The following is a 25,449-nucleotide window of genomic DNA, read 5'->3' as shown; positions in this document are numbered from 1 at the left end:
GGAACGAAAATACTAAATTGTGTGTGACATACAAAAGAATGGTTTGGTGGAGAGAAAGAAAGAAACCAGAGAGGGAATGTATTGTCTCTGTGGTTAGTTTATGCAGTAAAAATATTAGCTTGCTCTTTTTCTCCCTCACACTGTCAGAGCCTCCCTGCCCAGCCCAGGTCCTACTAGTCCTGTTCAGAGAACTGATGAGCCTGCCAGAGCTCCATAGGCTTAGCTCATCATAGCAAACCTTGTCTTTACGGGAAACTTCTAATTCGGATCAGTCACAGCAGGCCTGGCAGGTCCAGGACCATAAGGAACATGTCTGTCCATCTTGCCTGTGTGGTATTGTGACCACTTAGCGTGACATTTACAGAACCTGGGGAAGTCAGAAACTCAGCCAATTATTTTATCTTCACTGAAAAATACAACTTGTCCCTTTTTTTGTTCTTCACTGAACTGACTAATTTGGTATGTTTTCAATAGAACTCTCGAGAATGGTTTGACTTGGTAACTGTTTAAGATAAACTAAAATCAGTAGTATAATGAGATCTCTGGAAGGAAAAAGTTAAATGCAACACAAAACTGGGGGTTGGGGTGGTTATTCTAGGCTCATTTGCTTCTAATGAGGCTGACCAAGAAAGTTAATAATCATAACTTAGCTCCAAAGAAAAGTAATTTGCCAGGAGTAGTCAGAGAAGCCTGCTGGTCTCTCCTTCCTCAAGTGAGCACTTCGTAACCTCTCTTCCCTTTGCTGCAGATCTCTCCCTCCCCCAAGCTGCCCGGCTCCCTGCCTCCACTGCCACTGTATGACCAGCCTCCTAGTAGCCCTTACCCCAGCCCAGATAAGAGGAGCTCCCAGTACTTCCCCCGCTCTCCTTCAGCAAATGGTAAGGGTTCTCCAGGGCATGGGTCTACATACGCTTTCATTCAGAAATCCACACGTTCACCTGAAGAGCAAACAGATCTGCATTAGCATTTATATTGCTCAACAACGCAAATAAATTGAGCTTCTTTGATTCCCTCCCTTAGAAAACAGCTTCCATGCCGAATCGCCAGGATTCTCACAGGCATCCAGACATACTCCTGAGACCTCATATGGGAAACTACGACCTGTAAGTCTCTTATCTGGCAGGGTTATAGAATGCGTAGTTTCTCCAAATTGAAAGTTAGAAATTAATGTATCTCCATGACCCCTGTGTTGTTACTAATTCCCTCCATGCCAGGGTAAGATGGAGTTGGGAAGTTAAAAAGAGCTCTGGAAAAGGAAGGCTATAAAAATGAACACATCTTGGAAGGTCTAGCTTACACTGGTGCTTTCCTCACTGAGCCATGGAGAGATTGCAAGGTGACAGCTATGAAAGTGTATTTAAATTATAACAAGCTCTGAGAGCATTAAAGTGGTCTAATTGTGAAACAGAAGCATTTTATTTTTCCAGCAGGCATTTTATGAGAACCTATTTTCCAGGCCTCTAATTGCCTCTTTGACGGACACTGAAATGAAATAAGATACATGCATTTTGAGGTTTGAGAGCTTCTATTCTCAAAGGAATCTGTTCTTACAAATAATCACCTCTACTCACCCCTCACTGACTCCACCCCACCACCTCACTGTGAAACAGCTCTTCCAAGGTCATAACTTTCGCATGCTAATCTAGTACATATTTGCAATTTTATTTTCCTAGACCCCCTTATCAGCATTTGACACAGTTCTCTGAACCACTCACTACCTTTGGCTTTGTTCATTCAGCAGATATTGAGTGCCTTGTTAAGGACTTGGTTCTTGATCCTAAAAGTTTAGGAAGCTATTGTAAGATTGTAAGCAGGACAGTGATATGACCAGTTGTGCATTTTTAAAACACCACTATGGCAGCTAAGTGGAGGATGAATGGAAGGTGATAGAATGGACACAGGGAGCCGTTAGGAGGCTGGAGCAGTGGTCCAAGCAAGAGGGGACAGTAGTGTGGACTAGCGGATAAGAGCGTGAATGGAGAGAAGTGGACCTGTTTGTTCTACCACACTTTCCTTGTCTGCTTTCTACTTCCTGGCCCTTCCTTTTTGTTACTGAGTCCAAGTTCACTCTTCTCGCCGCAGGACAGGCCAATAAATTGGGAGACGAGGTATTGAGGCGAAGAATAGCGACTTTACTTGGAAAGCCGGCAGACCAAGGAGATGGCAGACTAGGGTCCCCAAAAAACCATCTTGGATGCCTGTTTCTTTAGAGGTGGGGGAGGAGGTGAGGAAGTAAAGTTAGGCCATTAGTTTTGCCTGCTTGGCCAGCATGGGGAAGGGATGTGTTAATTTCTTCTTTTCTGCAGCCATTCACAGGTGGGCAGGGTCAGATTGTCTCCCTGTGAGCTGAACAAAGGCACTTTAGTTTAACATTCAGGCAGAGGGGCAGGGTTCCCTGAGGCAGGCCACTACGTATGATTATAATAACAAAAGCAACAAAAAGCAAAGGTTAAAGTCAAAGAAACAGATCCAACACAGAGTCAGAATTGGCTCTTCCCTGTTATATTTTCATTGACCTTTGCGGGCTTCTCTGCCTCTATCCATCTCTGTTGATGCTTCTCAGGGTTCTTTCCACGGGCTGCTTCTCTTAAAGTCATTAGAGTCACTCTCTGAGTAATCTCATCTACTCCCAAGGCTTTGATAACCATTTATTTACTGACAACTCCTAGATTTATAACTGCCAATCCAGTCTCTTCCCTGAGCTTCAGACTTGTGGAAATCTCAGTGTGTATGTACCAAAACCCCCAAAACTCAGCAAAACACGAGTTAATTATCTTCCCTCCCAGACATACTCCTTCTCCCATATTTCCTGTCCTGGTGAGTGGTACCCCCATCCTGCCAGTGCTCTGCCATCACTCGTGACACCTCCCTGACCCTGCCTTCCACAAAGAGTCATCGCAAGTCCTGCCAGGTTTACCTTGGAGACAGCTGTCAAGTTTTTCCACCCTCTGCTGCCCCACTGCCCGTACCCTAGTGCAGGCCAACATCAGCTTTCTTTCAGACCACCACAGGAGTCTCCAAAACTGTCACCTGTATTCTCGCCCACCACCACTGTTTTCTTCAAACTTTTACCTGAGTCATCTTTTCACACATCTGATACTGCTGTTTAAAATCCACCAAAGATTCCTCTTTGCCTACAGAATAAAGCTCCGATTTTTAAATATGGATTAATGAGGCCCTTCATGACTTACCCCCAGCCTACCTCTCTAGTCTTCTGTCTTGCAACTCTCCTTCCAAGACATGTTGAAAGGTTTTCAGTTCTCCAAGCATTGCTCTCTCGCTTTCAACTCTAGGCCTTTGCTTTGGACGAGGCTTTTAGGGCTACAAAGACTCTTGTGCCCATGAGGACTTCAGCCTAGGCAAGAACCTGAATCATGAGTTTCACATTTCATCCAGAACAATAGGTCCTTCTCAGTGTAAGAAGTTGTGAAAATTAAGTTGAAAGCACATGCTTAGAGCATTTCTGAGAGCCCTGGGGTGCCCATGTCCTTGGGTAAATGACTAGTTGGGGTTTGGATGCTTCAGGCACTGAATCGGGAAGCTGACTGACAATCCATGTGATGGTTTCCTGCTCAGGTCCGGGCAGCTCCCCCTCCACCTACGCAGAACCACCGAAGGCCAGCAGAGAAGATCGAGGATGTGGAAATCACACTGGTGTGATGATGGCTTTGCCCGTCCGTTACTGCTACAATCAAGGCCAGGCTTAGAGTTTGGCCAGTCTTGTTTTTTAGGCACCTTTGCATGATGATGACTCGAACAGAGCAAAAACAAGGAGGATTATATGTGACTGGGTGGCCTGGTAGACTCCTCCCATGTTTTGAATATTTTGTGCCTTTTTTTGTTGTCATTTTCTATGTCATCTCTCCTACCACAGCACAAATCCTAGAGGGCCCTAGAAGCACAGAGGGGGACAGCCCTCTTGCCTAACAGTGGCCCGTTTTTGTATGAGACTCAAGACCAGGCCTCGATCAGGGCACAGTCACAGAGATACTGATCATGTGCACTCGTACAGTATATTACTGTGGCCACAAGGATGTGGCAAAGATTCTCATCTTTCTTCAAGTGGCTTCTGCTCATCTGATTGAGTTTAATCAGATCACATTGGCTACATAAGGAAGCAGGAGGAGGGATTTCAGGAGAGGCTGGCTCCTCCCCGCAGTTAGTCCCCAAATTGAGAAACTGAAACCGTATTGGAAAAAAATGGACTGCCCTGAGTTTAGCACCAATTGCATTAATGCACATCTCTTCCACAACTAACAGATTTAAAACAATAACAGTGTCCTTTGTATTAATATTTATGCCATTCATTTAGTATTAGTGGAGCTAACATGGAGGGGCTGAACTAGTAGCCGAATCTCATCCCATCACATAGACTAATAGAAAGGAGGCTGTGGCAAAAGCAGAAATGGAGCTTCCAGATCTGAAATGAGCCAATTTAATGTTCTTTTTATATTTGGGTATTTTTCATTTTAATTTTTGCAGCATATACTATTCTGACCAGTATCCTTAGAATCTGAACGTCTAGATAAACTGGGGACACATACTTGCCTTGTCGAGCTTCTCTACTGGGGAGGCCTCTAGCATTATTTTATTCCCAAGCCAGTCCACTGGCCCAGGCAGCCACCCACCACATAAAATGCAGCTTCCCAGGTCCAACTGACCTGACATTTCCTTGGGAGGAAGAACCTGTGGCTCATGGAAACCAGCTTCCTGTGAAGGACTAAAGGATTCCACAGGTGCAAATTGACAGGTTCTCCACGTCACAGGGAGAGCCAGGAGTAGCCTTCTCTGCAGGCTAACAAACCCATAGCCGCAGGCGTCCCAGAGTAGGCCTCCGGCGGCCCTCCACCTCCTATGGAAGATAGGGAGTGCATTGCTTAGGGACTAAGGGATGTTTGCCAGTTGCTTTTTTTTTTTTTTTTTTAAATCAAATTTGTAGAATTTAATTCGAAAGTTGTCTTACGCTTTGAAAATGCCATCCCTCCTAAGAATCTAAAAACGTGAAATGCTCGCCAAATGTCCCCATGGGATTTTTGACCAAAAGTAAGGTCAGAGCTGAAGAAATTTTCAGTTAGTCATTTGATCACTTCAGTGACAGTACCCATTGATGAATCTTCTCCGTGATTTGAGGATTTTTGTTTTTGTTTTTTGCTTCTTAACCTGTTGATCTATTTGAGGTCTTTTTGTGTTTATCAAACTTATTCTTAAGTTTAAAAAAAATTTAAAGGGTGGGTTTTTTTTTTTAAGATTTTAAAGTTTGTTGACAAGTTTAAAATCTTCAAAGCACTTTAGAAATCTTCAAAGTGCTGAAATCAGGCAATTCTTGCCACCCAGTCTTGTATTCTCTCTTTAGCTAGCAAAATTGTCCTTGAATCTGGGTTTTCCACATTCTCAGAGGGTTATTTGAAATCTTTTGTTATATTTTAAAATATTTTTTGGAAGAGCTGCTAATTTTATTTTAAAAATACAAAGTTGTAAAAATATGCCTCCTTTTTAAAAAGAACCCCTCCCTCCAGGACATGTAATCCAGTGTCACAGTGCACACGGCTGGGCTCAGAGGAAGCGCCTCTGTGCAGATGTGCTTTCTTTACAGTGGCTGTAAAAACTTTGTATTTATTATGTATAAAATGTTGAATAATAAAAAAATGGAATTAAGTTTTCTAAGTTTTACTTATAAAGAGATTTGGGTAAGCAGGCTTTTCCAAATACCCAGTGCTTCTTATAAAGACACTTCTAGGCCCTCCTTTAAACCCTACAACAGATACAGAGAGGGGGAAGTAAATTAATCCATCCATGGGACAAACAGTCCTGCATGCCACCCACCTGCCATGTGTAATACCCTGAATGCTAGAGATAGAAATAAATAAGTTGTGGTCTTGGCTCTCAACGTTCTTTCCCAGTGGAGAAAAAAGGTATACACATGAGGACAGTACTGTGTGAGGTACTGGAAGGGCGAGGCAGAGAGTGTGCTGAGGGAGCTGAGGAGGGAGCTCTGATTCTGCAGCTGGAAGGGCGAGAGGAGGGCCACTGAGTCCCCTCAGAGGATGTGACTGCTGGCTTCTAGGAAGTGGGCACTCTGGACTACTCTGTCCTTTCCTAAACCTCCACCCTGAGTAATGAGTCAAGGGAAGGAGATTTTACTGGTCTCGGGGGTGGCTAGAGGATTCCAGGTGAAAAGACGAGTCCCTCTGGCTGCCAGCCGGCCCAGTGAGGACGAGAGGTCAGCCTGTTTGGGGAGGGGCCCCACAGCCCTCCTCTTCCAGAGCTGTGCATGTGCTATATGTATTCTTCCAGACGTTTTCTGTGCATAGAACTCATATGCACACACTGCCTTTTTATATGTGAGATTATATAATACATTTAGGTTTACCTCATTCTTTTTGAAGGCTGCATTATATTCCACTGTTCAGATATATCATAATTTAAACATTTCTACAGTGATGGATGATGAGGTTGTATCCATCCATTTGCTATTCGAAAGTTGAAATGAACACCTTTGTACATAATTCTTTAAAAATTTGTTCCAGTGAAAATATTGGGTAAATTCCTAAATACGTAACTTGAGAGTCAAAAAGGTATGTGTGTATTTAATTTTGTTAGATGTTGCCAAATTGGCCTCCAAAATGACCGTATCCGTTGACACTCCCACCAACAGCGTAGAAGACAACATGGACTTTGGAGTTGGAAGGTCTGAGTTAAATCCTGCCTCCCACTTGACAGCTGTGGAACCCAGCTTCAGTGTCCCCATCGGAAACATGAGAATAATGCTGTGGATCCAAGGACATGTAAAGTGTGCAGCACAGGGTGGTCCCCACAAGCATCCCTCACCATCACTTCGCCCACCTTCAGCGGCCTCCCCTACAGAACTGCTCCTTGCTATCCTTCCAGCCTCCTAGTAACACAGGGCTGTCATGAGGCCCAATGGAAAGAGTGGGTGTGAAAATGCTTCACCATAAATATGGTAAGGACTATCAGTGCACATTTAATATCTCTTCCATCTCTTGCCTTCCCCTGCTAATGAAAGCTGCTCGCATTCAAGACTACTGTTGGCCCCAGAGGCCTGGTCTGTGACCAGCGGACGGAATTAAGCTAATCATCCCACCCCTGTATCATAGCTACACTGGGGCCTCCTTCATCACAGGAACTAAAGGTAAGGCAGCTGAACCAGGTTCGCAGCACATCACCTAGATCCCTTTCCTCTGACCCACCACCCCAGCCCACATCCACAGGCAGACAGAAGCAACTGGGAGGATATCCTCTGGCCGCAGCCCTGCCACCGCTTGATGGACGCCCTTTCCACTGGGCTGCCACAACCCTGGCTTTAAAAGAAGTAGAATGAGATGATTTCCAAGAGCTTATCCAACTCTTATGTTCTAGATAAGTTCAGTTTCTAGATGCAGAGTGAGAACATCACACAAAAAGGTCACAATATTTGAGAACAGACTTTACGATCACAGAGACTTCTCAGGATGGCCAAAAGTTGAAAATTCAAGCCACTGAACTCTCCACTGGGACAGAGCAAACTGTCCTCTGGGTTGTGGTCACACCCGGGCTGCACTATTCACTCACTGCCCAACAAGCCTAGCCAAAACTTTCAGTTGTGAATCATTTCCTAACCTTCTGAGGGGCCTTGTAACAAAATCTGGCTGAATCTTTGCATTTAATGCTCGTTATGAAGCTCTTTTTCATGACTAAAATACGTTACAGAAATTTTAGTTTAGAAGGGAGAGAATTGTAATTTGTCCTGAAATCCTACAACTTAACCAGTATAAGTTTCCTCCTAGATGTTCCCTGTGTTTGCTGTTACTGCTTGATCTGCCAAGAACCCCGTGAATGCCAAAGAGCATCTTGTTTCTGGACCATTTTCCCCTGGTCCCACTGGCCAAAAAAACAAATGCAGCATTTCTGCTGTGTCTGTGTCAGAGAGCCCTGGTCTGGGAATATTTTCCTGGAATGTTATCCTGAAACAGCAGAAATGAACACACCTCTTAGGGTTCACACCTCTTCCAGACTGTGTGCTCAACACCTAAGCATGTGTTTTGTCACCCACTTGCTCCTATGAGGGGCAGGGGAAGAGCCTGGTCAAGAGGCCTGTATTCAAGTCCCCGGGCTGCCTCGATTACCTGTGCCCTTAGGGTCATCCCTTCACCCCTCTGGGCTTTCCTCTTCTTGTCTCTGAAGTGGGAACGAGAAGACAATACAAACTTCATAAGACCCAGGGGGATCAAATAAGATAATGTACAGATAAGCTGAAAATATTTTTGACTAGTGGATGTGCATCTGTAAGAAGAAAACTACCTGTACCAGACACGTCACATCGCATCTCACAGATGGGTCCATACCTAGTGCCACCAGGATTCCTCCAGAGAACGATGGGCCAGGACCACCTCTATTTGTTCAGTCAGCAAACTTACTGCCCCAGGCCACGTTCTGGGCATTGAGACATAAGTGACTCAGTTCCCATCCCTGTCACCAACGGGCTCACATCTGGTGGGGGTGATGTGGGAACAGCAGTTTCAAGCCAAGGTGCCTCTCCCAGGACAGGGAGATGACCAAGGGGCAGTAGGACCCCAGAGCAAGAGCCTCTGTCATTTCTCCCTCTCAAGCTTCAGGCAGGTAGAGGATGTGGTACCCATGCCTGTACCACAGCCCCAGGGAAGAGCCTGGATCACCACTGGTGAGGTGCAGAGCCATGGAGCAGGGAGAGTCTCACGGACGTGGAAACTCTCCCCACTGTGATTCGCCCAAGTTCTCTCAGGAAGGTAACTGGGAGTAGAACCTAGAACCTGGCCTCCAGAAGACCAGGCCAGCAGCTCTCTGCAGAGCCTAAGTCCAGTTTTTAGAAAAGAGGGAATCGGGGGCCTGGATTCTTATCCCTGCTCTGCTGTGTGACCCTGGTCCCTCTCTGGCCCTCAGTCCATATGCACAGCAAGGGTGACACTTTTGACATTAGGGAAAAAACTCAGGCAGGCAGCCCCTGCGTACTGAACACCTGAGTAGCAACTGTTGAAAACCTGGAGAGAACCGGAAGCTCAGAGCGTTTTTTTTTTTAAATACATCTTTGTTGGAGTATAATTGCTCCATAATACCTGTTAGTTTCTGTTGCACAACAAAGCGAATCAGCCATATGCATACACATGTCCCCATATCAGAGTGGTTTTAAGCACAGGGTTCTATCCCTGCCCCCTCTGCTGCCCGGGACTGCAAAGACTAGAGGTGCAGCCTTCCCAGCTGGCACCCCTCTGAGCTCTTCCCCTGCTTGGCCTTTGCCAACCCTTTTCCCCACACTTGCCTCATTCCCTGTAATGCCCAGCCTGTCTCTGGCCTTCCAGACTTGCTCCTCCAGGAAGCATTCCCTCCATGTAAGTTAAGGTGTGCATGTGCTCCCTGAAGTGAGGCAGGCATGTGCTAGCAGATCTGCCCCATGAAGAAAGGAAGGCTTAAGGGGAGTAAAGGGGTCAGTCCCAGGAGTTGAGTCATATAATTTCCTGAGCTCCTTTTCTGCATTCTCTAAGCAGTCTGAATTCACTGCAGTCCTGTGAGGTACTTGCCGCAGATGATGTAGCTGGTTTAACAGCCTCCCAGGATTCAAGTTCACCTCCCTCCTGCGGCCCTGCATGTCCCTCAGTTCAAAGGACACTAACCGCCCCCCAGGCTCAGGCCTAGGCACCCAGGGCCAGAATGGAAAAAGAGAAGCAGGGAGGGATTTAGTTTAGACAGAAAGCTAGAATCACCTACCCGATGGAGGCAGTGGGCACACTGCTGGAGCACAGCGGGTAATGCCCTGCAGCTCTGCCTAACTGGGAGCGCAGATTTGCTGACATTTTGTTTTAAAAAAAAAAAAAAGTATGACAAGAGTCACAATCCTGCTGTGCCAGCTGTGATGATCTCATATCACTCACCCTCTCTGAGCCTCAATTTTCTCATCTGTGAAAGAGACACCTACATCACAAGGTGGTTGGGAGGAACAAGATACTGGATAGAAGGCACAGGGCCTGACGCAGCTCAGTAACGGTGGCTACTGGAAGCTTTGGTCTTTCTGGCCGTGAATCCCAGGAGGCGGGAGAATGGCCTTGGCAGACCTAGGCAGCTGGTGACTCCTGGTGGCCGCTGGGAGCCAGGGCATGAGGGCCAGACCTTCAGCAGTCTTAGATTCAAAAGATCCTGGACTCCTAGAGTCTTTGACTGTTAGACTTGCTGAGTCCTCAAATAAGAGAATTTAGTCACTTATGAACATTCCCTGAGGCTTTCTCTGGCTGAGGCCTGATCCCAGGGAATACTTTGCTCCCATCCTGGCTTCTTCCAAGAGCTTCCTGACTGAGATGGAGGGAGGCAGACACAAACGGGGGTGGGGGTGGGGCACAGAGATGGAGGAGGCTCCTAGCCAGCCTGGCAGGTCAGGAGAGGCTCAGGGATCCTGAAGGACAAATTTGAATTAGGAGTTGGGAGGGAAGAACATTCTGGGCAGAGAGAAAATCACACACAAGACACATTCAGAGTAGCAACAAAGTGAAGATGCAGCTGAGGCCAGCAGGCCACATCCTGAGGGTAAGGAGTTTCTCTGCAGGCAGTGCAGAACTTCAAAGGGTTGGACGTATGACCACAACACCTTAGAAAGTCACTCTGGCCATGGCAAGGAGGGAACTAGGTGGAGACAGCAGGTCGAGGACAAGGTGGCCTGCAGTGGCAGCAGGAATGGAAAGGAGAGTTAGACGCAACAGCCCCACGCCTTGGTGCCCAAGAAGTGGGGTGTGAGGGGAAGAGACGCTTATGACAGGGATAGATGATGCCTAGGAGGCAGCTGGGTATGTCACCCATAGCTCAGGGGACAGCTGGGCCGAGGGCAGTGAGTGAGCTGGAATCAGCAGAGTGTAGATTTGGGTATTCAGCCAACACTTAAACAGCCTTTGTCACGTGCCAGGAACTTTACAAATACTGATGCATCGAGTCCTTCCAACAGTCTTTGAGGTAGATACTGCTATTTTCCCATTTTACACAGGAGGAAACTATGGCACAAAGACATTAAGTAACTTGCTCAAAATCATTCTGCTACTAAATAGCAGAGCAGAGATTCAAACCCAGACAGTCTAGCTGCAGAGTCCTGGCTCTTAGCTCTCTCCTGCCCATCCTGGAAATAGTCTGCAAAACGCTGGGACTCAGGAGAGACACTGTAAGGTAATAAAGGAGGCTGAGAGTTCTAGAGTAAAGCCTTGAATCTCAACTGCGCGGACCCCAGAGGTCAGCCCCTATCACTCAGGGACAGAAGTCCCCTTCAACACCTGGTGACTGGCAATGGCCGTCCCACTGACCCTCCTCCACGCCCCAGGTTGGGGAAGGGAATGGGAGTGCCCAGGTTCCACCCTATTGGGTCTGCCATGTACTCCAGATGCTTGTTGTGTGGCTTAAATCTGATGCTGATGTAAGCGAGGCCCAGGCCCAGCCCACGGATGTCCTCCCCGCCACACAAGGGGTCTGCCTCTGGGGCAAGAATGCGGCCCCGGTCTAAAGGCAGGCCTGTTGTACCGAGTACTTGACATCACTCTGGTTTTTCAGGATCCTTTCCACAGGGCCCCTCTCGGCTGTCTCCCCTGCTCCCTCCTCAGAATTCACACGGCCCCTCCTCAGCCTCGGTCTACTCTGGGTGTCTGAAACAGAAGGGCCCAAGGACCAGGACCAGCTTAGACCGAGGATGAAATTTCCACTGCTCCAAAAGCCACTGTCCTTTGCTGCCTCTGGGCCTTTCTTCATGCTGTCAGCACAGAAGGCGGGCCAGCTCTGCCCAGCTCTGTGCGGGGGGGAGGAAAGGGAGCCCAGCCTGGGTCTCCCTGAGCCTCCACCCAAAGGCTTCCCTGTTCCCTGAATGCTGCAAAGAGGCAAGCAGACGCCAGTTTAAATGTAATTTTTTTCCACTTTTGCAGAGATAAAAAAACAATACAGTAATCCCCCCCAACCCACACTTTGTTTTTAAACAAACAGGCCAGGTCCTGCCAGGCCTTCTTACCCACTAAATGCCACCCCCATCCCTGCACCCCTACTGGCCCTGGAGCCTCTGGGGCAGTGGGAAGCTGTCCTCCAGCTTCAGGCTTTGGACTAGAGCTCCAGCTCAGGCAGGGGAGTCGTGGCACTAGTGCCAGAGCACAACCTTCCTGGCTTGGTCCACGCTCACCACGTGGCTCCCAGAGTAGCACCAGGCCACGGCATTGACGGCAGCGCTGAGGAGAGGGAGAGGCAGGCTTCAGGGGGCGTCCACTGCTGGGCTCTGCCCCTCATTACTGGACCTGGGCATTTTGAAGCCCTCTCTGAGCCCATCTCCTCACCTGTAAAATGGGCTCAGAGGGCTGTGGTGAGAGCAGACCCAAGTGCACATGGGAAGACACCTTGTGAACTATGAAGGGCTCAGGTGGGGGGGCAGGGAATGGAAGGTACGGGACAAGGGCTGGGGGTTCCAGGATGCCCAGCATGTCAGGACCTGGAATCAGCTTAGCAGGACTGGGGCAGGGCCGGGGGTGGGGTACTGGGGCTGGGGTGGGCAGGTGGGTGGGCAGTGGCCGTGCTCACCAATGGGGTCCCCGAAGGCTACTCTCCAGTTTCCCAGTGTCTACATCCCAGATGTAAAGAGCTCCATCCCAGGAACCTGCCAGTGCGTAGCTTCTGTCTGGGCTGCAGGGGCCACAGCACAGCCAGAGAGAGGAGATTAGAGGTAAGGACACAGACAGATGGGACACACTCAGGCATGGGTGCTGTGCTCTCATGGACACACCTGAACACAGCTTTGGTCCAGTCAGAACCGCACCTGAAGCCATCAGCCCTGAGAACAGACAGGGTCGGGTCAGGATGGTAGTGGCTCAGCCAGGAACTTATGGAGCTTCCTCTCTCCGGCAAGGGCTTGGCCACCTCACCAGGCCCTGATCCAGAGGGGCCTCCAGGGAGGGCCCCCCGCTGACGGGCCTTTTACAGGGGACAAGGCCCGGCTGCCACAGCCAAAGCCACAGGATCAGTGGGCACAAAGCAGGTACCTGAACACCTGGCGGACGTTGCTGACACGCAGGTCGATGACCTTGAGCGTGTCGTCTCGGGAACAGCTGAGCAGATGCAGCTGGTCGTGGCTGAGGCTCAGGGAGGTGACCCGGCCCTGCACAGGGATGACCTGGGTGCAGCGGGGTCCCCTGAGGAGCAGGGACAAAGGCGAGGATGAGCAGCAGCCACCCTGACAAGGTGCTCCTGACAGACTAACGAAGTCCAGAGGCCCCCCCTGGTCTCAGGCCACTAAGGCCAAGGCTGACAACTAACCTCCCCCTGCAGCCAGCCCCTTCCATCAGGAACTTACTAAACCCTTGGGTCACTAAAATAAGTGCTGGGGGTGGGGGCGGGGAAGCAATGCAAGTCTGTCTTTAAATATGTGAAAGAGAGTGCAAAGGGTTTCAAAAGGCAATCTCTGCAGATGAGTAAGAAGCAGCCTGAGGCAGGCCTGGCACTGGCTCTGGCACTGGTTCCAGCACTGGCTTTTATAAACCATTCAAGCCTAATGCTGGGCTCTTAGGCTCAGAAAACAATATAACTTTTGTTCCTTTTGACTAAAAAGTGGTGATTATATGGGAAAAAAGAGATTCTCCATCTTGGTTGGCAAGACCCAGGCAGGGTCCCTTGGTTGGACCGAGGGCCAATAAGAAGGAGACAGGTCTCCAAGGGCAGCTGAGCCTTCAAGGGGCTGAGCCCAGCACAGAGGCCACCAGAGCCTCGCTTCCCCAAGGTACCCTCAGCAGCTCCATGGCTAGAAAAAGGAAGAGAATACAGAAGCCCTGCCCCCACCTCCACTACCCACAGCCTGCGCCTATCACCTGCTGTCCCAGAAGCGGATCTTCTGGTCATTGTGACCACTAATGATGACATGGTCCCCACACACCACATCGTTACAGTAGGAAAGGACATTGATGGTCCTGGAACCTAGGGACCAAGGAGTAGAGCCCCAGCCTCAGAGAAGGGTTATCAGGAGCCAACCCACTGGATGTATGGAGAAGCTGAGGCCCAGAAGCCCCAGAGGTAAGGTGTCCTCCCAAAACTATAACCCAGGTCCCCTGTTTCCCAGCCCAAAGCCTGAGGTCACCTAAAAACCAGGGAAAGCATCATCGATGGGGGGACAGAAGAGGGGCCTTGGGAGGTTTCATCCCAAATGCCTGTAAATCTTGAAGCCACTCCCAGAGAGCAGGCTGAGGTCCCCCATAGCCTGGCAGGGTCCTGGCCGTTGGGAAAGGGGAGGGTTGGGCCTCACAGTAGGCTCGGCCGAGGTCCCACTCCTTCACTGTCCGGTCCCGGCTCCCGGTCACCGCCTGATGCATCGTTAGCTTGAATTTGGCAGCTGTCACCTTGTCTGTGTGTCCAGATAGTGTCTCCTGCCACCATCCCAGATATGCAACAAGGGTATGGCCAAGACCCCATAACAAACCCCTCCAGGCCCAAGGCATGACCCCTGACCCCCAGGCTGCCTCCCCAGTCAGGCCTCACCTTGGACTGTGCCTCCCCAACCTTCCAAAGCTGGGCGGCCTTATTGTAAGTAGCTGCCAGTACCTGGGAGCCCTGGGGAGATAGGAGGGGAAAGGATAGGTCCTGAACCTGGGCCTGGCCAGAGGCAACTGCAGGCCAGAGAGCTAGGGTCAGGGCTGCCTCAGAGCTTCCCCCAGCCCAGGTCACCCAGGTAGGCAGGGGAGAATCGAGGCCCAGGGAGGAGGATTGTGTAGGAGCTCTAGGATACCCGTGATGTTCCCTCAGGCCCCAAAGCCCCCACCTGCCCAGTGTGGAAACTGGGGGAGGGACATCCTATGCCCCCCAGGTCCTCTCACCGAGGGGTCAAAGTCCACACTCGTGATGCTGCCGCCAGCTCCTTCAAGGGTCTGGTTGGCCTCCAGGCGCCCTGGGGGGACCAGGAGAAGGGACAAGTGAAGTGAAGTCACTAATCTCACGAAACAGAGGAGCCTGGACTGTGAGTGGGAAGATGAATCTCTCCTAAATTAGAGGACAGAAGTGCTGGGCCTGTTCTTGGGGGAGCGGCCAGGGTTGGGGGGTGGGTGGGGGGGTCTAGCTGGAGGCTGCACCTTCCTGAACTGCCAGCAGAGGGCCCCGGGGGACTGCAGGTCATCTCGCGGATGTCTGGAAAAGACCAGAGAGAAGGGACTGTCCCTAGGTCACACGGCAAGCCAGAGCCAGGCCAGCTGGAGACTCACCTCCTCCAGGAAGCCTCTGGGAGCCAGCTCTCACTCCCCAGTACACCCCCCGCTACAGAACACAGAGTAGATAGCTAACATCTGCCTCACGACTGAGTTCTGAGGGCTCAGTGGCACTAGAAGAGGAGGTGGCCTGGTGGGGGGGCCCAAGGGACCTGCTCAAGGGCCTGTCCTTGTAGAACCTCGTGACATGGTGCCTCCACCACCCCAACAGGGACCATCTGAGCTCAGCCCTCCCCACCCCGCAGGCCTCGACTTCAGGAAGTGGGAGGCTCTGCCCTTCTTAGGAGCAGTGAGCCCAGAACTCTTGCCGCTGCCCACAAGAATGTCCCAGGTGAGGAAACGCAAAGACTCAAGACCCTTCCCACCAAGGAGCAAGCTGAAGGTGAGGCTGGCCTGTGGGCAGGGACCCTCACCTCCCACGACATTCCAGAGGAGGATGAGGCGGTCAGCCCCTCCAGTGGCCAGGAGGCTGCTACTGGGGCCAAAACGAACAGCATTGACCTCGGAGAGGTGGGCATCCTGTGGGGAAAAGGGGAGGTCGGTGCCCCTGGTCCTTGCCACACACATCTCTTTGCTCACGCGCACAGCTCTCTGTCACGCATTCTTGCACACATCAGGTCTCTGTTCGAACACTGAGTTTCAAACTCAGCCCCACCAGGGCTCATCACCTCTGACTGGACCCCTGCAGCAGCCTCCCGCCATGTTCCCAATACTCCACTACCTGGCCTCCTGGTCTCCCGGCCTCCTGTCTCTCCCTCATTATAAAATGCCGAAGGGCTCCCACCACAGGCTGTGGGAGGAAAACTCCTGCTCCCAGTGAGGGGCCCATCCTTGCTTCCCCAGCCTCCTTGGACCACTCCTGGGACCTGCACTCCCATATCGTACCCCATGCACTTGGCCCAGCTCCTCCTTACCAGCACATCCTGAGCTCGGGTAGGAAGTCGGGCGGCCACACACACAGGGATGCTCTGGTATCGCTGCTCAGGGGCTCCCCCAACTGAGTGGCCTCTCCTCTTCTTGAAACTGCAGGAGGGGGTCAGGAGGGCATTCAGCAAGGCCTCTGACACGGGAGCCTCGAGCTCTCCTGAAGCAGCAACAACAGGAAGCAGACACGGAAGGCAGCAGAACATGGCCAGGAGGTGCAGCAGGCACAGTCCCCACCAGCCTCTGACCCAGGAGTCAATGTGGAGACAGTAGGGGCACCAAGACAGGCACACAGGCAGGGCAGGGTTGGTGGTGGATGCAGAGAAACCTCGGAGCAGGGTTTCAGTCCTGGCCTGGCCACTGCTTGGCACTGTGACCCTGAACGAATCCCTGACATTTCTGAACCTCCATTTCCCAAATGAGTAGTAGCTCCTTTCTGGCCTCAGGCTGGAGCTTTTGGTCCCCTGTGATGACCCAGGATGAGGGCCAGAGCCTGGAAGATAGCCAGGCAGGGGCTGGGAATGAGGCCATGCACCCAGCTCCTGCCTCTGGGACTCAGCAGAGACTCACACACAGAGTGCTGGGCAACATACGGAAGGACACACTGAGACACATACACAGCCCAAGCCTGGGCTCCAGGAGCCTGACACACGCATCCAAGGGGCCCAGCACCTTCACACACATGTCGGTGCACACACACACTTACTCCAGAAGCCCCTTCACCACATCCACACAGCGGGACAACGTCAGGGAGGTGGCGGAGGCAGACCTGGGGCAGAATTGAGAGAGATGTGCTAAGGGACTGGCCGGTGGCTGTGCAGACAGCAGTCATTCATCCCTACACTCTTGAGCCTGGACAAGAACTTTGCTCCTCCAAGGCCAGGAGAGCACGATGACCCAGAGGAGTCCCAGGAAGATGGAGGAAGGGAGGGATTTGGAATGAAGTCTCCCAGTTTCACCATGATGGTTAAGACCTGCCTCACCACCCAAGTGCCCCCCAACAAAATTTCATGGGAGGCTGAGCTGGGGCCTATGGAAGGGGGTGAAGGTGCCCCCAGGCTGAGAAAGCACAAGGCTGGGAGCAGGGGCTGGGAAACCTAGATCCCAAAAATACCCAGGAGATCATGTGTCCTGAGATGACCTGGCCCGCCAGGGCTAAGGCTTTGGGGACTGCATCTCATGCCCCTCCCCAGGGTTCCTTCACTACCCTGAGGCCTGGACACCAGCGACCTGCAAGAGAAGGCTGCAGGGGCTTCCCTGGTGGTGCAGTGGTTAAGAATCCGCCTGCCAATGCAGGGGACACGGGTTCAAGCCCTGGTCTGGGAAGATCCCACATGCCGCAGAGCAACTAAGCCCGTGTGCCACAACTACCGAGCCTGCGCTCTAGAGCTCGTGAGCCACAACTACTGAGCCTGCGTGCCACAACTACTGAAGCCCGCGCGCCTGGAGCCTGTGCTCCGCAACAAGAGAAGCCACCGCAATGAGAAGCCCACGCACCGCAACGAAGAGTAGCCCCCACTCGCCGCAACTAGAGAAAACCCGCGCGCAGCAACAAAGACCCAATGCAGCCAAAAATAAATATTTTAAAAATTTTAAAAAATGAAAGGACTGGAGGAGAGCTTACAGGCTGGGGAATGCGGGGAGGGCAGTCTCAATGCCAGGCAAATCAAGACAGACGGGGCAGACTGGGGGTGAGGGGCATCCAAGGACTGAAGCCTCAATCAGGTCCCACCCATATGAGCTCCCATCTACACATGCTTCACAGGCATTCAGGTACGCTTACCTAAGCTTGTACACACATATGCTGTGACGTCCCTGTGTATGCACACACATGCCTGTGACAGCTGAACCCTGGACCTTGCCAACAGGTTCCCTCCTGGTCACACCCTTTCACCAGCCTGACATCCCACCCCCAGAGCTCTGGTCCTGGTAAGGAGAAAAAGGGGGTGAGGACAGACGTTGGGGTCCCGGAGGCGGCACTGACCCTAAGTGGCTCCAGGCACTGGAGGTCAGATCTGTCCTGGGGTCCAAGCTGTACCCCAGTCTCTTCTCAAGCCCCCTCTCAACCCAAGAGCTGGCCCAAGGTCCTAGAGGAAGACTCTGGGATGGGACCCAGCTCAGAGCTGTGGGACAGTGCTCACCTGAAGGGCCTCTTCCATTTCTCACCAGCCTCACTCTCCAGGAACGCTGGCTCAGCTGCCAGAGCCAGAGTGTCTGCTTCCTCTCTGATCCCATCGCCTAATGTGTCTGGGCTCCTGGGGGAGAGAATTAAGCTCAGAATGGCTAAGGGACCAGGCCAGCCCCTCCGCGCCACGGTGAGGATGTGCAGACCCAGAGATGAGGGTGTCCCTGTGGACGCACGTGTGGCAGGCACAGGTGCTGGCTCCTACGACCACACGTGTCTGCACGTGTCCTGGGCTCGTTCTGCCTGGGGGCCTCGGCACCGCGGCTGTGCACACTTGCAGTAAGGTGCACCGGCGGCCGCAGGCAGGTGGGGGCGGGGTAGAACTGTAGCGGCCACGGGGCAGAGCCCGCGGCAGAGCTTCGGCAGGCAGGTTTCAGGCGCATCCTCATTCTTACTCGCTTATGCTCACTGTCCGCTTGACTGCCTTCTTCAGCTCCTGGGACACCCGCGCCTGTTTGGCCCTGGGACAGAAAAACCTCCTGAGAGTCGGGTCGCTCCCGTGCCCGGAAGGCGGGGCCGGCCCCTCCCCGGCAGGCCACGCCACCACTCACGTCCCCGAAGGGCGGGCCCAGCGCTCTCACCTCTCGCGGCGCTCGTTGCGCAGGTTGCGCTCGGCTGCGGCGCGCGCTTTGCGCCGCACCAGCCGATCCAGCAGGTCGCGTGCCTCCTCCTCGAGCCTGCGCAGAGCCGCCTCCTGGTGCCCGACGTGCACGCGCAGCACCTCATAGGCCGCCCGCTGTGCCGCGTTCAGCGCGCGCCGCGCATCCACCTGTCCCTCCTCCTTCTCCCGCGCCTCCTGCAGCTGCGCCACGCGGGCCTCCAGAGCTGCCAGCCTGGAGAACGCGGAGAACCTCCATCACCGCCCTGGGGAACCAGTCTTGGAGCTGGGACAAACTTGCCCCTGGCCACGCGGCCAGCCGGCCGGCTAAGCCACGTCTCCGACCAAGCCTTCGCAGTCCTGCAGTTCCTGGCCTCTGCGACCAGCCACAGGCCTGGGGGACGTTTGAGGACGTGGGAAAGCTGTCGGGCCCTTCCGGAGACCCGCGGGGTGACCCTCTCCCCTCCCCCTGGCAGTGATGGCCCCAAGCCTCCCCAAGGTGCGCGGGGGGGGGGACCCCTCTCGCACCGCCCGCGCCGCACCTGCTTTGCCGCTCCCCCAGCTGTGACTCCAGGGTGCCCAGGGCTGCGCTCTTCTCCACCACCTGGTAGGCCATCTGCAGCGGCGGAGGGGCCGGACAGGTAGGCATGGGTGCCTCTGGGCAGGGCCTCCAGCCCCTCTCTGGCCGAGAGGCTAGTAGGACGGGGTCTGCCTCTCCTCTCACCCGCCCCCTAGCTCAAGAGAAAGCTGAGGCGCAGACAGGCGTTGCACCAAGCACAGGAATGCACTGCTGTTTCAGGGATCAACGGAAGGGCCTTAGGCTCTGAAGCCTAACACCCGAGTTTCAATTCTGGCAGTGCCACTTATATTCTCTGTGACCCGGGGTAGTCATTTAACTGCTCTAAACCAGCTCTGTTTCTTCACCTGTCCAGTGGGAATGGTTGTGCTTACCTCACTGGGTAATACGGAATTACTATAAGGAACAGTATCTCAAATAATGATGATTGGTTCTATAGCACTTAAGTGTGCTAGGTCTTATTCCGAGCACTCTACAGTATTAACTCTTTTAATCCGGTAGGAACTGCCATTCTCCCCCATTTTACACATGAGGACATTGACACAGAGAGGTTCAGTGTCTTGCCCAAAGTCACACAGCAGAACTGAGATCTGAACCCAGGCCACCTAACATGCTCCAAGTAAAGCGCTGGGGTACAGGAAGGGTTCAAGGGATGTGTGTTCTTTTCCCCACCTCTCCAAGCCCTGGCCTACCCAAGCGTAGATCCCAGAGAGCAAGAAGGAGCTCTGAGCAGAGGCACACAGGCTAACAGGAATGGACTGTGGGAGCGCCAGGCCCAGACTGAATACCAGAGCTGCCCCCAGCCCCAGAGTGGGGGTGAGCGTCATCTCATCTGTCCCCCGCCCCACTGAACAGTCCTTCATCCGAGAGCCAAGAGCTGGGGAAACCACAGAACTGAGGGGTCAGTGGGTCCGGGGCACGAACCCATATCCCCTGCATCGGCAGGCGGACTCTCAACCACTGCGCCACCAGGGAAGCCCTGGAGATCATTTTTATTATTAAAATATATTACTCTGGGCTTCTGGGCTTCCCTGGTGGCGCAGTGGATGCAGGGGATACGGGTTCGTGCCCCGGTCCGGGAGGATCCCACATGCCGCGGAGCGGCTGGGCCCGTGAGCCATGGCCGCTGAGCCTGCGCGTCTGGAGCCTGTGCTCCACAACGGGAGAGGCCACAACAGTGAGAGGCCCGCGTACAGCCAAAAAAAAAAAAAAAAAAAAAAAAAAAAAAATCACTCTGAGTAGAGAATGGAGAATAGATGGGGGTGCCAAAAGAGGAGTGGTCCAGCAAGGAATGAGAGTAACTTGGACCAGGCAGACAGGGCACAAAAAATGGAAGTTGATGGATTTGGAGGCAGGATCCATGAGCTGGTGACTAGCTCAGGATGGAAGGCTGCTAGGGGTTAGAGGTGTCCCTGGGTTTCCAGCCTGGTGACTACCAGTGGAGGGGGGGATGATCTATCTCATTTATCACCTAGTCTACAAATATTCAGTAGCATGGACTGTGGAGACAGGCCCCAGGGATACAATGGAGGCAAACCAAAGGCATCCCAGTTCTCGGGGTTCTCACAGCCCAGAAGGGGGCTCAGATTTTGAGAATCACCTCTCAAATGTAGAGTTGCAACTACAACAGGGGCTCTGAGGGAGAGGCTACCACTAGGTTCATAGCCCCAAATACACATTAGTTGAGCAAGGGACTTGGCATGTGGTAACTAGGTAGGTGCTTACTGGCCCCTCAGCCTCCTCCAGTGGACTGGAAGCTCCATGGGGCCAGGTCCTGTTTACTGCTGCATTGCCTATGCCTTGGATATAGTGACTGTCAATAAATATTTGTTGAAAGAATGAATGGAGATCACAGAAAGGGGATTTGTGCGGGAGAGAGTTCAAATCCTGGCTCCAGCTCTCTAAGCTTTCGTTTCCTCTGAAATATAAAGTTGCAGAGGATTAGCTGAAGTAACGCTTAGCCCAGCGTTCTCAACGTGGTGTTGGCCATATAATCACAGGGGCGATGGTTAGTCTGATTTTAGGCGTGAAGTCCAAAAAGCAGCTGAGCAAGAGAGTCTGGAGCTCATAAGAGAAGGCTGAGCTAGAGATGGGTCTGGGAGTTAGCAAACAGAAAGTCCTTAGGAGTCAGTTAACCCACCCAAGCTCCAACACCCACATCTGAAGGGAGGGAGTTAAAAAGGAGGGAAAATAGCCAGAGAAGGAAGTTCAGAAGTAACAGCTACATAAGTGAGAGGAAAACCAGGAGAGTGTGGTGAACCAGAAGCCAAGAGACACCATGGGGCAGGGGCGGGGGGAAGCAGTGGCAGGTGGAGCTAGCACACCCTGCCATGGAGATGGACCACCTTACTTTTGGTCTGCAAATGTGTATTGAGTGTCAGCTGGTACTGGGCCCTGAGGTTTGCAGGGCAAGTGGTGAGCAGAGCAGGCTGGACCATCCAGAAGGGGGAACAGAGGCTGCCTGTTTCCTGCATCCCTCACACACCCCTCCCTGAGCTCTCACTGCACTTCCTCCCGCTGCTGTTGGAGCCCACTTCATCCTGGGCTGCCAGGGCCAAGCTAGAGAGCACTCTGACCCCTGTCTGGCCTCAAGGCACTGGACTTTGGAATCTCCCTCACTTGCTGACTCCCTTGGATGACATGTCCCAGCCCCAGAGTCCTGGATCCTGGGCCCACCCCATTCTCTCTCAGCCCCCTGCCCAGCCTACCTCTCCACACAGCAGCCGGAGCCCCTCCTCTTCCTCTTGCCACTTCACCCTCAGAGCTGCTGGTGATGGGACTCCGTCTGAGTCAGGCTCTGACGCCTCCTCCCTGTCAACCAATCAGAGAGCGGTGTTCATTGTCCCTCCATTCAGCCAGAGGATACACACGAACAGTCTGAAACCAGAGCCGTGAACTTTTTCCTGAGGAAGGTGGGAGCCAGAAAGTCAGTACAGGAAAGAGCAAGTCTCCAGAAACTAGAGCTGCCCGGGAACGTCTGCTCTTGGATTCCCCCAGGCCTGGAGTTCCCAGGCCAGGACCCCCCTCAAGAAGCACCTCCCAACTCTGAGCCCCAACCCATTCCTGGTTCTCATCTTCGCTCCCTCTTTGGAATAGGTGGCATTGTGCCCTTTCTGTAGGCATCAGGTGGCAAACAGAAAAAGACAGAGGTGTGTGGGCGTGGGAGGACAAATGCAGAGAGACGGACATTCTGAGCAGCTGGCCCGGGGGAAAGGCTGGAGAGCCTGCCTCCCCCTCCCCTGGGCAGCAGCCAAGGGCCAATGAGGTGCCTGGGAGAGAATGAACCCCGCATAGCCACTGGGGGCAGGGCCCAGGCACAGGAAGCCCATTGTGACCACAAATACAAACACTCACCAGCCACCGTGGTGGAGAGCCCGAGTGACATCGGTGGGCTCTGGCTGCAGCTTCTCTGAGAACTGGGCCAGCAGCTCCGCTTTCTCTAGGAGACGGTTATCTGTGGGTGCAAAAAGGTGAGCCTGGAGCACAGACAGACTCTTTCCAGGAGACTCTAGGCATACAAGTTACCTCTCTGGCTGGGAGGGCTGCAGGAGCCGAGGGATGCAGAATGGGGAGCTACTAGCAGGCTGGGCTCTGCCCTTGCCTGAGGGGTGTCTGTGCAGCTCCATCAGGACCTCCAGCCCTTGCACACCCTCTAAGAGCATAGCCCCCAGGCCCTCCCAGGAGAAGACTTGCTCTCCCAGGGACACAGAAGGACGACCACTGCAGGGGAAGGAGATGGCTGGGTACTGCCTGCTGAGGTTCTCAAGGGAAGGAAGGGGCCAGGGGTTGATACCCAGGGCGGGGCCTGTCCCCAGAGAGCGATGAAACAAACTGAGCTCCACTAGCCTGTGGTCTTTGGCAAGATACTTCCCTTCCAGGGGCTCTTTCTGGGCTAAAAAACAACCCTGACTTCCCCAGGGTTGGTGTAAGGCTTCCCCAAGGCCAGAACAGAAAGTCCTTGAGTTTGGTAGTTTCTGCTACAGACCCTGTAATACAGCCTCTCCACCCCCACCCATGGTCACTTCCTCTTTTCTCACCAGGCCCAGGTAGGGTAGAGATGGTAAGCCCAGGCCTAACTCCTCAGCTCCTTTCCCTATTCCTGTCCGCTACCAGTCACCTAGGTCACCTAGGTCGGTCACCTAGGTTGCTGGCCTTGTTCTCACACAAAACCCCACCCCAACCCTCAGGGAATTGCTCTGCCCCATCCTCACCCCCAGCAAATCTAAAGAAGATGCCATTTTGTCCAGTTTATGAGTGAGAAATAGGAGGCTTAGGGGTATGACCTGCCCAAGACCACAGAGAAGACTGGACTTCCAGTGTCTCTGAGTTCAGCCCTCCAGGATCACTCCAGTCCCACAGATTTGCAGCTCCCAGGGGATGGGGGTGACTCCCTCAAATTGGACTGTTCCATTGTCCATCAGAGCAGTGGAGAAGTGAGGCTGCCTAGAGGCAGGGGGCTGGCCTCATATACCTGAACGGAGAGGACCTGCAGCCCAGAAGGCTGCAAAGAAATCTCCCAGGACAAGAGCAACAAATTCAGTTGTGGGGCTGTGGGGAGATGGTTAAGCAGCAGCCAAGATTAGGACCAGTGATGGAGCTGGAGGGACTGTGATTAGACTTTTAACCCCCAAACATACAATCTCAGATGACCAGAGGTGCTACACACAGGTGCACACCTGTTCATCCTGGCTCGAACTGCCATATCCCTTCCTGACCAGCTCCGCAGAAACACTATGAGAATCTGACTTCCCCAGGCTCAGCCACCTCCCTCCGCAGCCTGAATCCCCCTGCTTCTCCCTCAGGCTGGGGTTGGTTGGGCACAGAGATGCTCCAAAAACCTGAGCCAGGATCACCTATCAGTGGCAGAGCCTCAGACTCTGAACTGCCTCCCTAGAGATTCAGAGTTTAAAAGTAGCTGCTCTGGGGCTTCCCTGGTGGCGCAGTGGTTGAGAGTCCGCCTGCCGATGCAGGGGACACGAGTTCGTGCCCCGGTCCGGGAAGATCCCACGTGCCTCGGAGCGGCTGGGCCCGTGAGCAATGGCCACTGAGCCTGCGCATCCGGAGCCTGTGCTCCGCAATGGGAGAGGCCACAACAGTGAGAGGCCCAAGTACCGCAAAAAAAAAAAAAAAAAAAAAAAGTAGCTGCTCTGGACAGCCCCGAGATCTTTCACTGTGCTTATGGGGACCAAATGGACCGACCAGGCTCTACCCCGGGGACGGCCCAAGAAGGGTAAGTCTAAAAGACCCTAAAAATCCAACATTCGCTTATGAAGCCGTGCACAGGAAGCCCAGCCGCTGGAAGGCAGAGCCAGGCCCAGAGGGGCGAGCAATAGCTGGGGCACTAGGAGGGAGCTCCGTCCCGGAGGGGGCTCTGAGCAGAGCCTGGACGGGAAAGGGCAGGAACGCTGGCTAGTCGGAGATAGCGCGTAAGAGACAGCGAGTCCAGCAAGCCCCAGGCTTCGGAGGCGAAAAGGCGTCGGGGCACTTGGGTCACAGACGGAGGGGCCAGACAAATGCTTCCCCGCGCCGGAGCCCTATGCCCTCGACGGCCCCGGGACGCACTGCACTCACAGGCCGGCACCAGCTCCAGGAAGAGGGCCTTTTGCGTTCGGTCTCGCTGTCGAAGCTGCCGCACGATGTGGCGTTTCCAGCGGGCGGCGGGGACGCCGGGGTCGCTGGGCCCCGCCATGGCTGCCCTCTCCCGCCTGCACCGCGCGCTCACCCCGCCCAAGGAGGCGCGGCCGGGCAGGGGCGGGGCTCCACGGGGACTCCGTGACGTCAGGGGGCGGGCAGCGGCGGGGAATCCCCGGATTGTACTAAGAGTGGTCTTGGGGGGGAGAACGGAACGAAAATGTGGGGGGGAACCGCCCCAGGCTCTAGACCACCCGGATCCCACAAAATCTCTCACATGAGTGGGGTCTCCTATCGCTGTCGGGGCAGAGAG

General features: G+C 53.2%; 2 protein-coding genes across 12 annotated transcripts in view; one reads left to right on the top strand and one right to left on the bottom strand.

The window, feature by feature from the left end:
• Window positions 1–5,655, top strand: part of FCHSD2 (FCH and double SH3 domains 2) — a 295,266-nt gene extending 289,611 nt beyond the window's left edge. For all 6 annotated transcript variants that reach the window (XM_049714265.1, XM_049714263.1, XM_049714266.1 and 3 more), the window contains 3 exons: window positions 749–878; window positions 1,021–1,103; window positions 3,577–5,655. In XM_049714265.1, coding sequence (XP_049570222.1) covers window positions 749–878; window positions 1,021–1,103; window positions 3,577–3,660 — 297 coding nt within the window. In that variant the 3' untranslated portion in view covers window positions 3,661–5,655. The remainder of the gene's footprint in view (window positions 1–748; window positions 879–1,020; window positions 1,104–3,576) is intronic.
• ATG16L2 (autophagy related 16 like 2) lies at window positions 816–25,332 on the bottom strand. Of its 6 annotated transcripts, none has more exons than XM_049714267.1 (19): window positions 25,077–25,247; window positions 22,860–22,959; window positions 22,214–22,316; window positions 19,471–19,544; window positions 18,912–19,163; window positions 18,726–18,791; window positions 18,287–18,400; window positions 16,852–16,914; window positions 16,136–16,244; window positions 15,635–15,740; window positions 14,838–14,908; window positions 14,503–14,574; window positions 14,270–14,390; window positions 13,839–13,944; window positions 13,017–13,166; window positions 12,761–12,808; window positions 12,559–12,660; window positions 12,318–12,385; window positions 11,885–12,212 (listed from the first exon to the last, which is right to left on the bottom strand). In XM_049714267.1, the coding sequence occupies exons 1-18, from the start codon at window positions 25,192–25,194 to the stop codon at window positions 12,331–12,333; spliced, it is 1,830 nt and encodes a 609-aa protein (XP_049570224.1). In that variant the 5' UTR covers window positions 25,195–25,247; the 3' UTR covers window positions 11,885–12,212; window positions 12,318–12,330. The 6 variants fall into 6 exon arrangements, with proteins under 6 accessions (XP_049570227.1, XP_049570224.1, XP_012392153.1 ...); XM_012536699.3 differs by having other exon boundaries at window positions 12,318–12,338; window positions 25,077–25,246; XM_049714270.1 differs by lacking the exons at window positions 11,885–12,212; window positions 12,318–12,385 and adding an exon at window positions 816–938 and having other exon boundaries at window positions 25,077–25,246.
• Window positions 25,333–25,449: the final 117 nt, after the last annotated feature.

This window comes from Orcinus orca, chromosome 8 (genome assembly GCF_937001465.1).
Source record: "Orcinus orca chromosome 8, mOrcOrc1.1, whole genome shotgun sequence".
NCBI classification, from domain to species: Eukaryota; Metazoa; Chordata; class Mammalia; order Artiodactyla; family Delphinidae; genus Orcinus; species Orcinus orca.
This window is presented reverse-complemented; position numbering and strand designations above follow the sequence as displayed.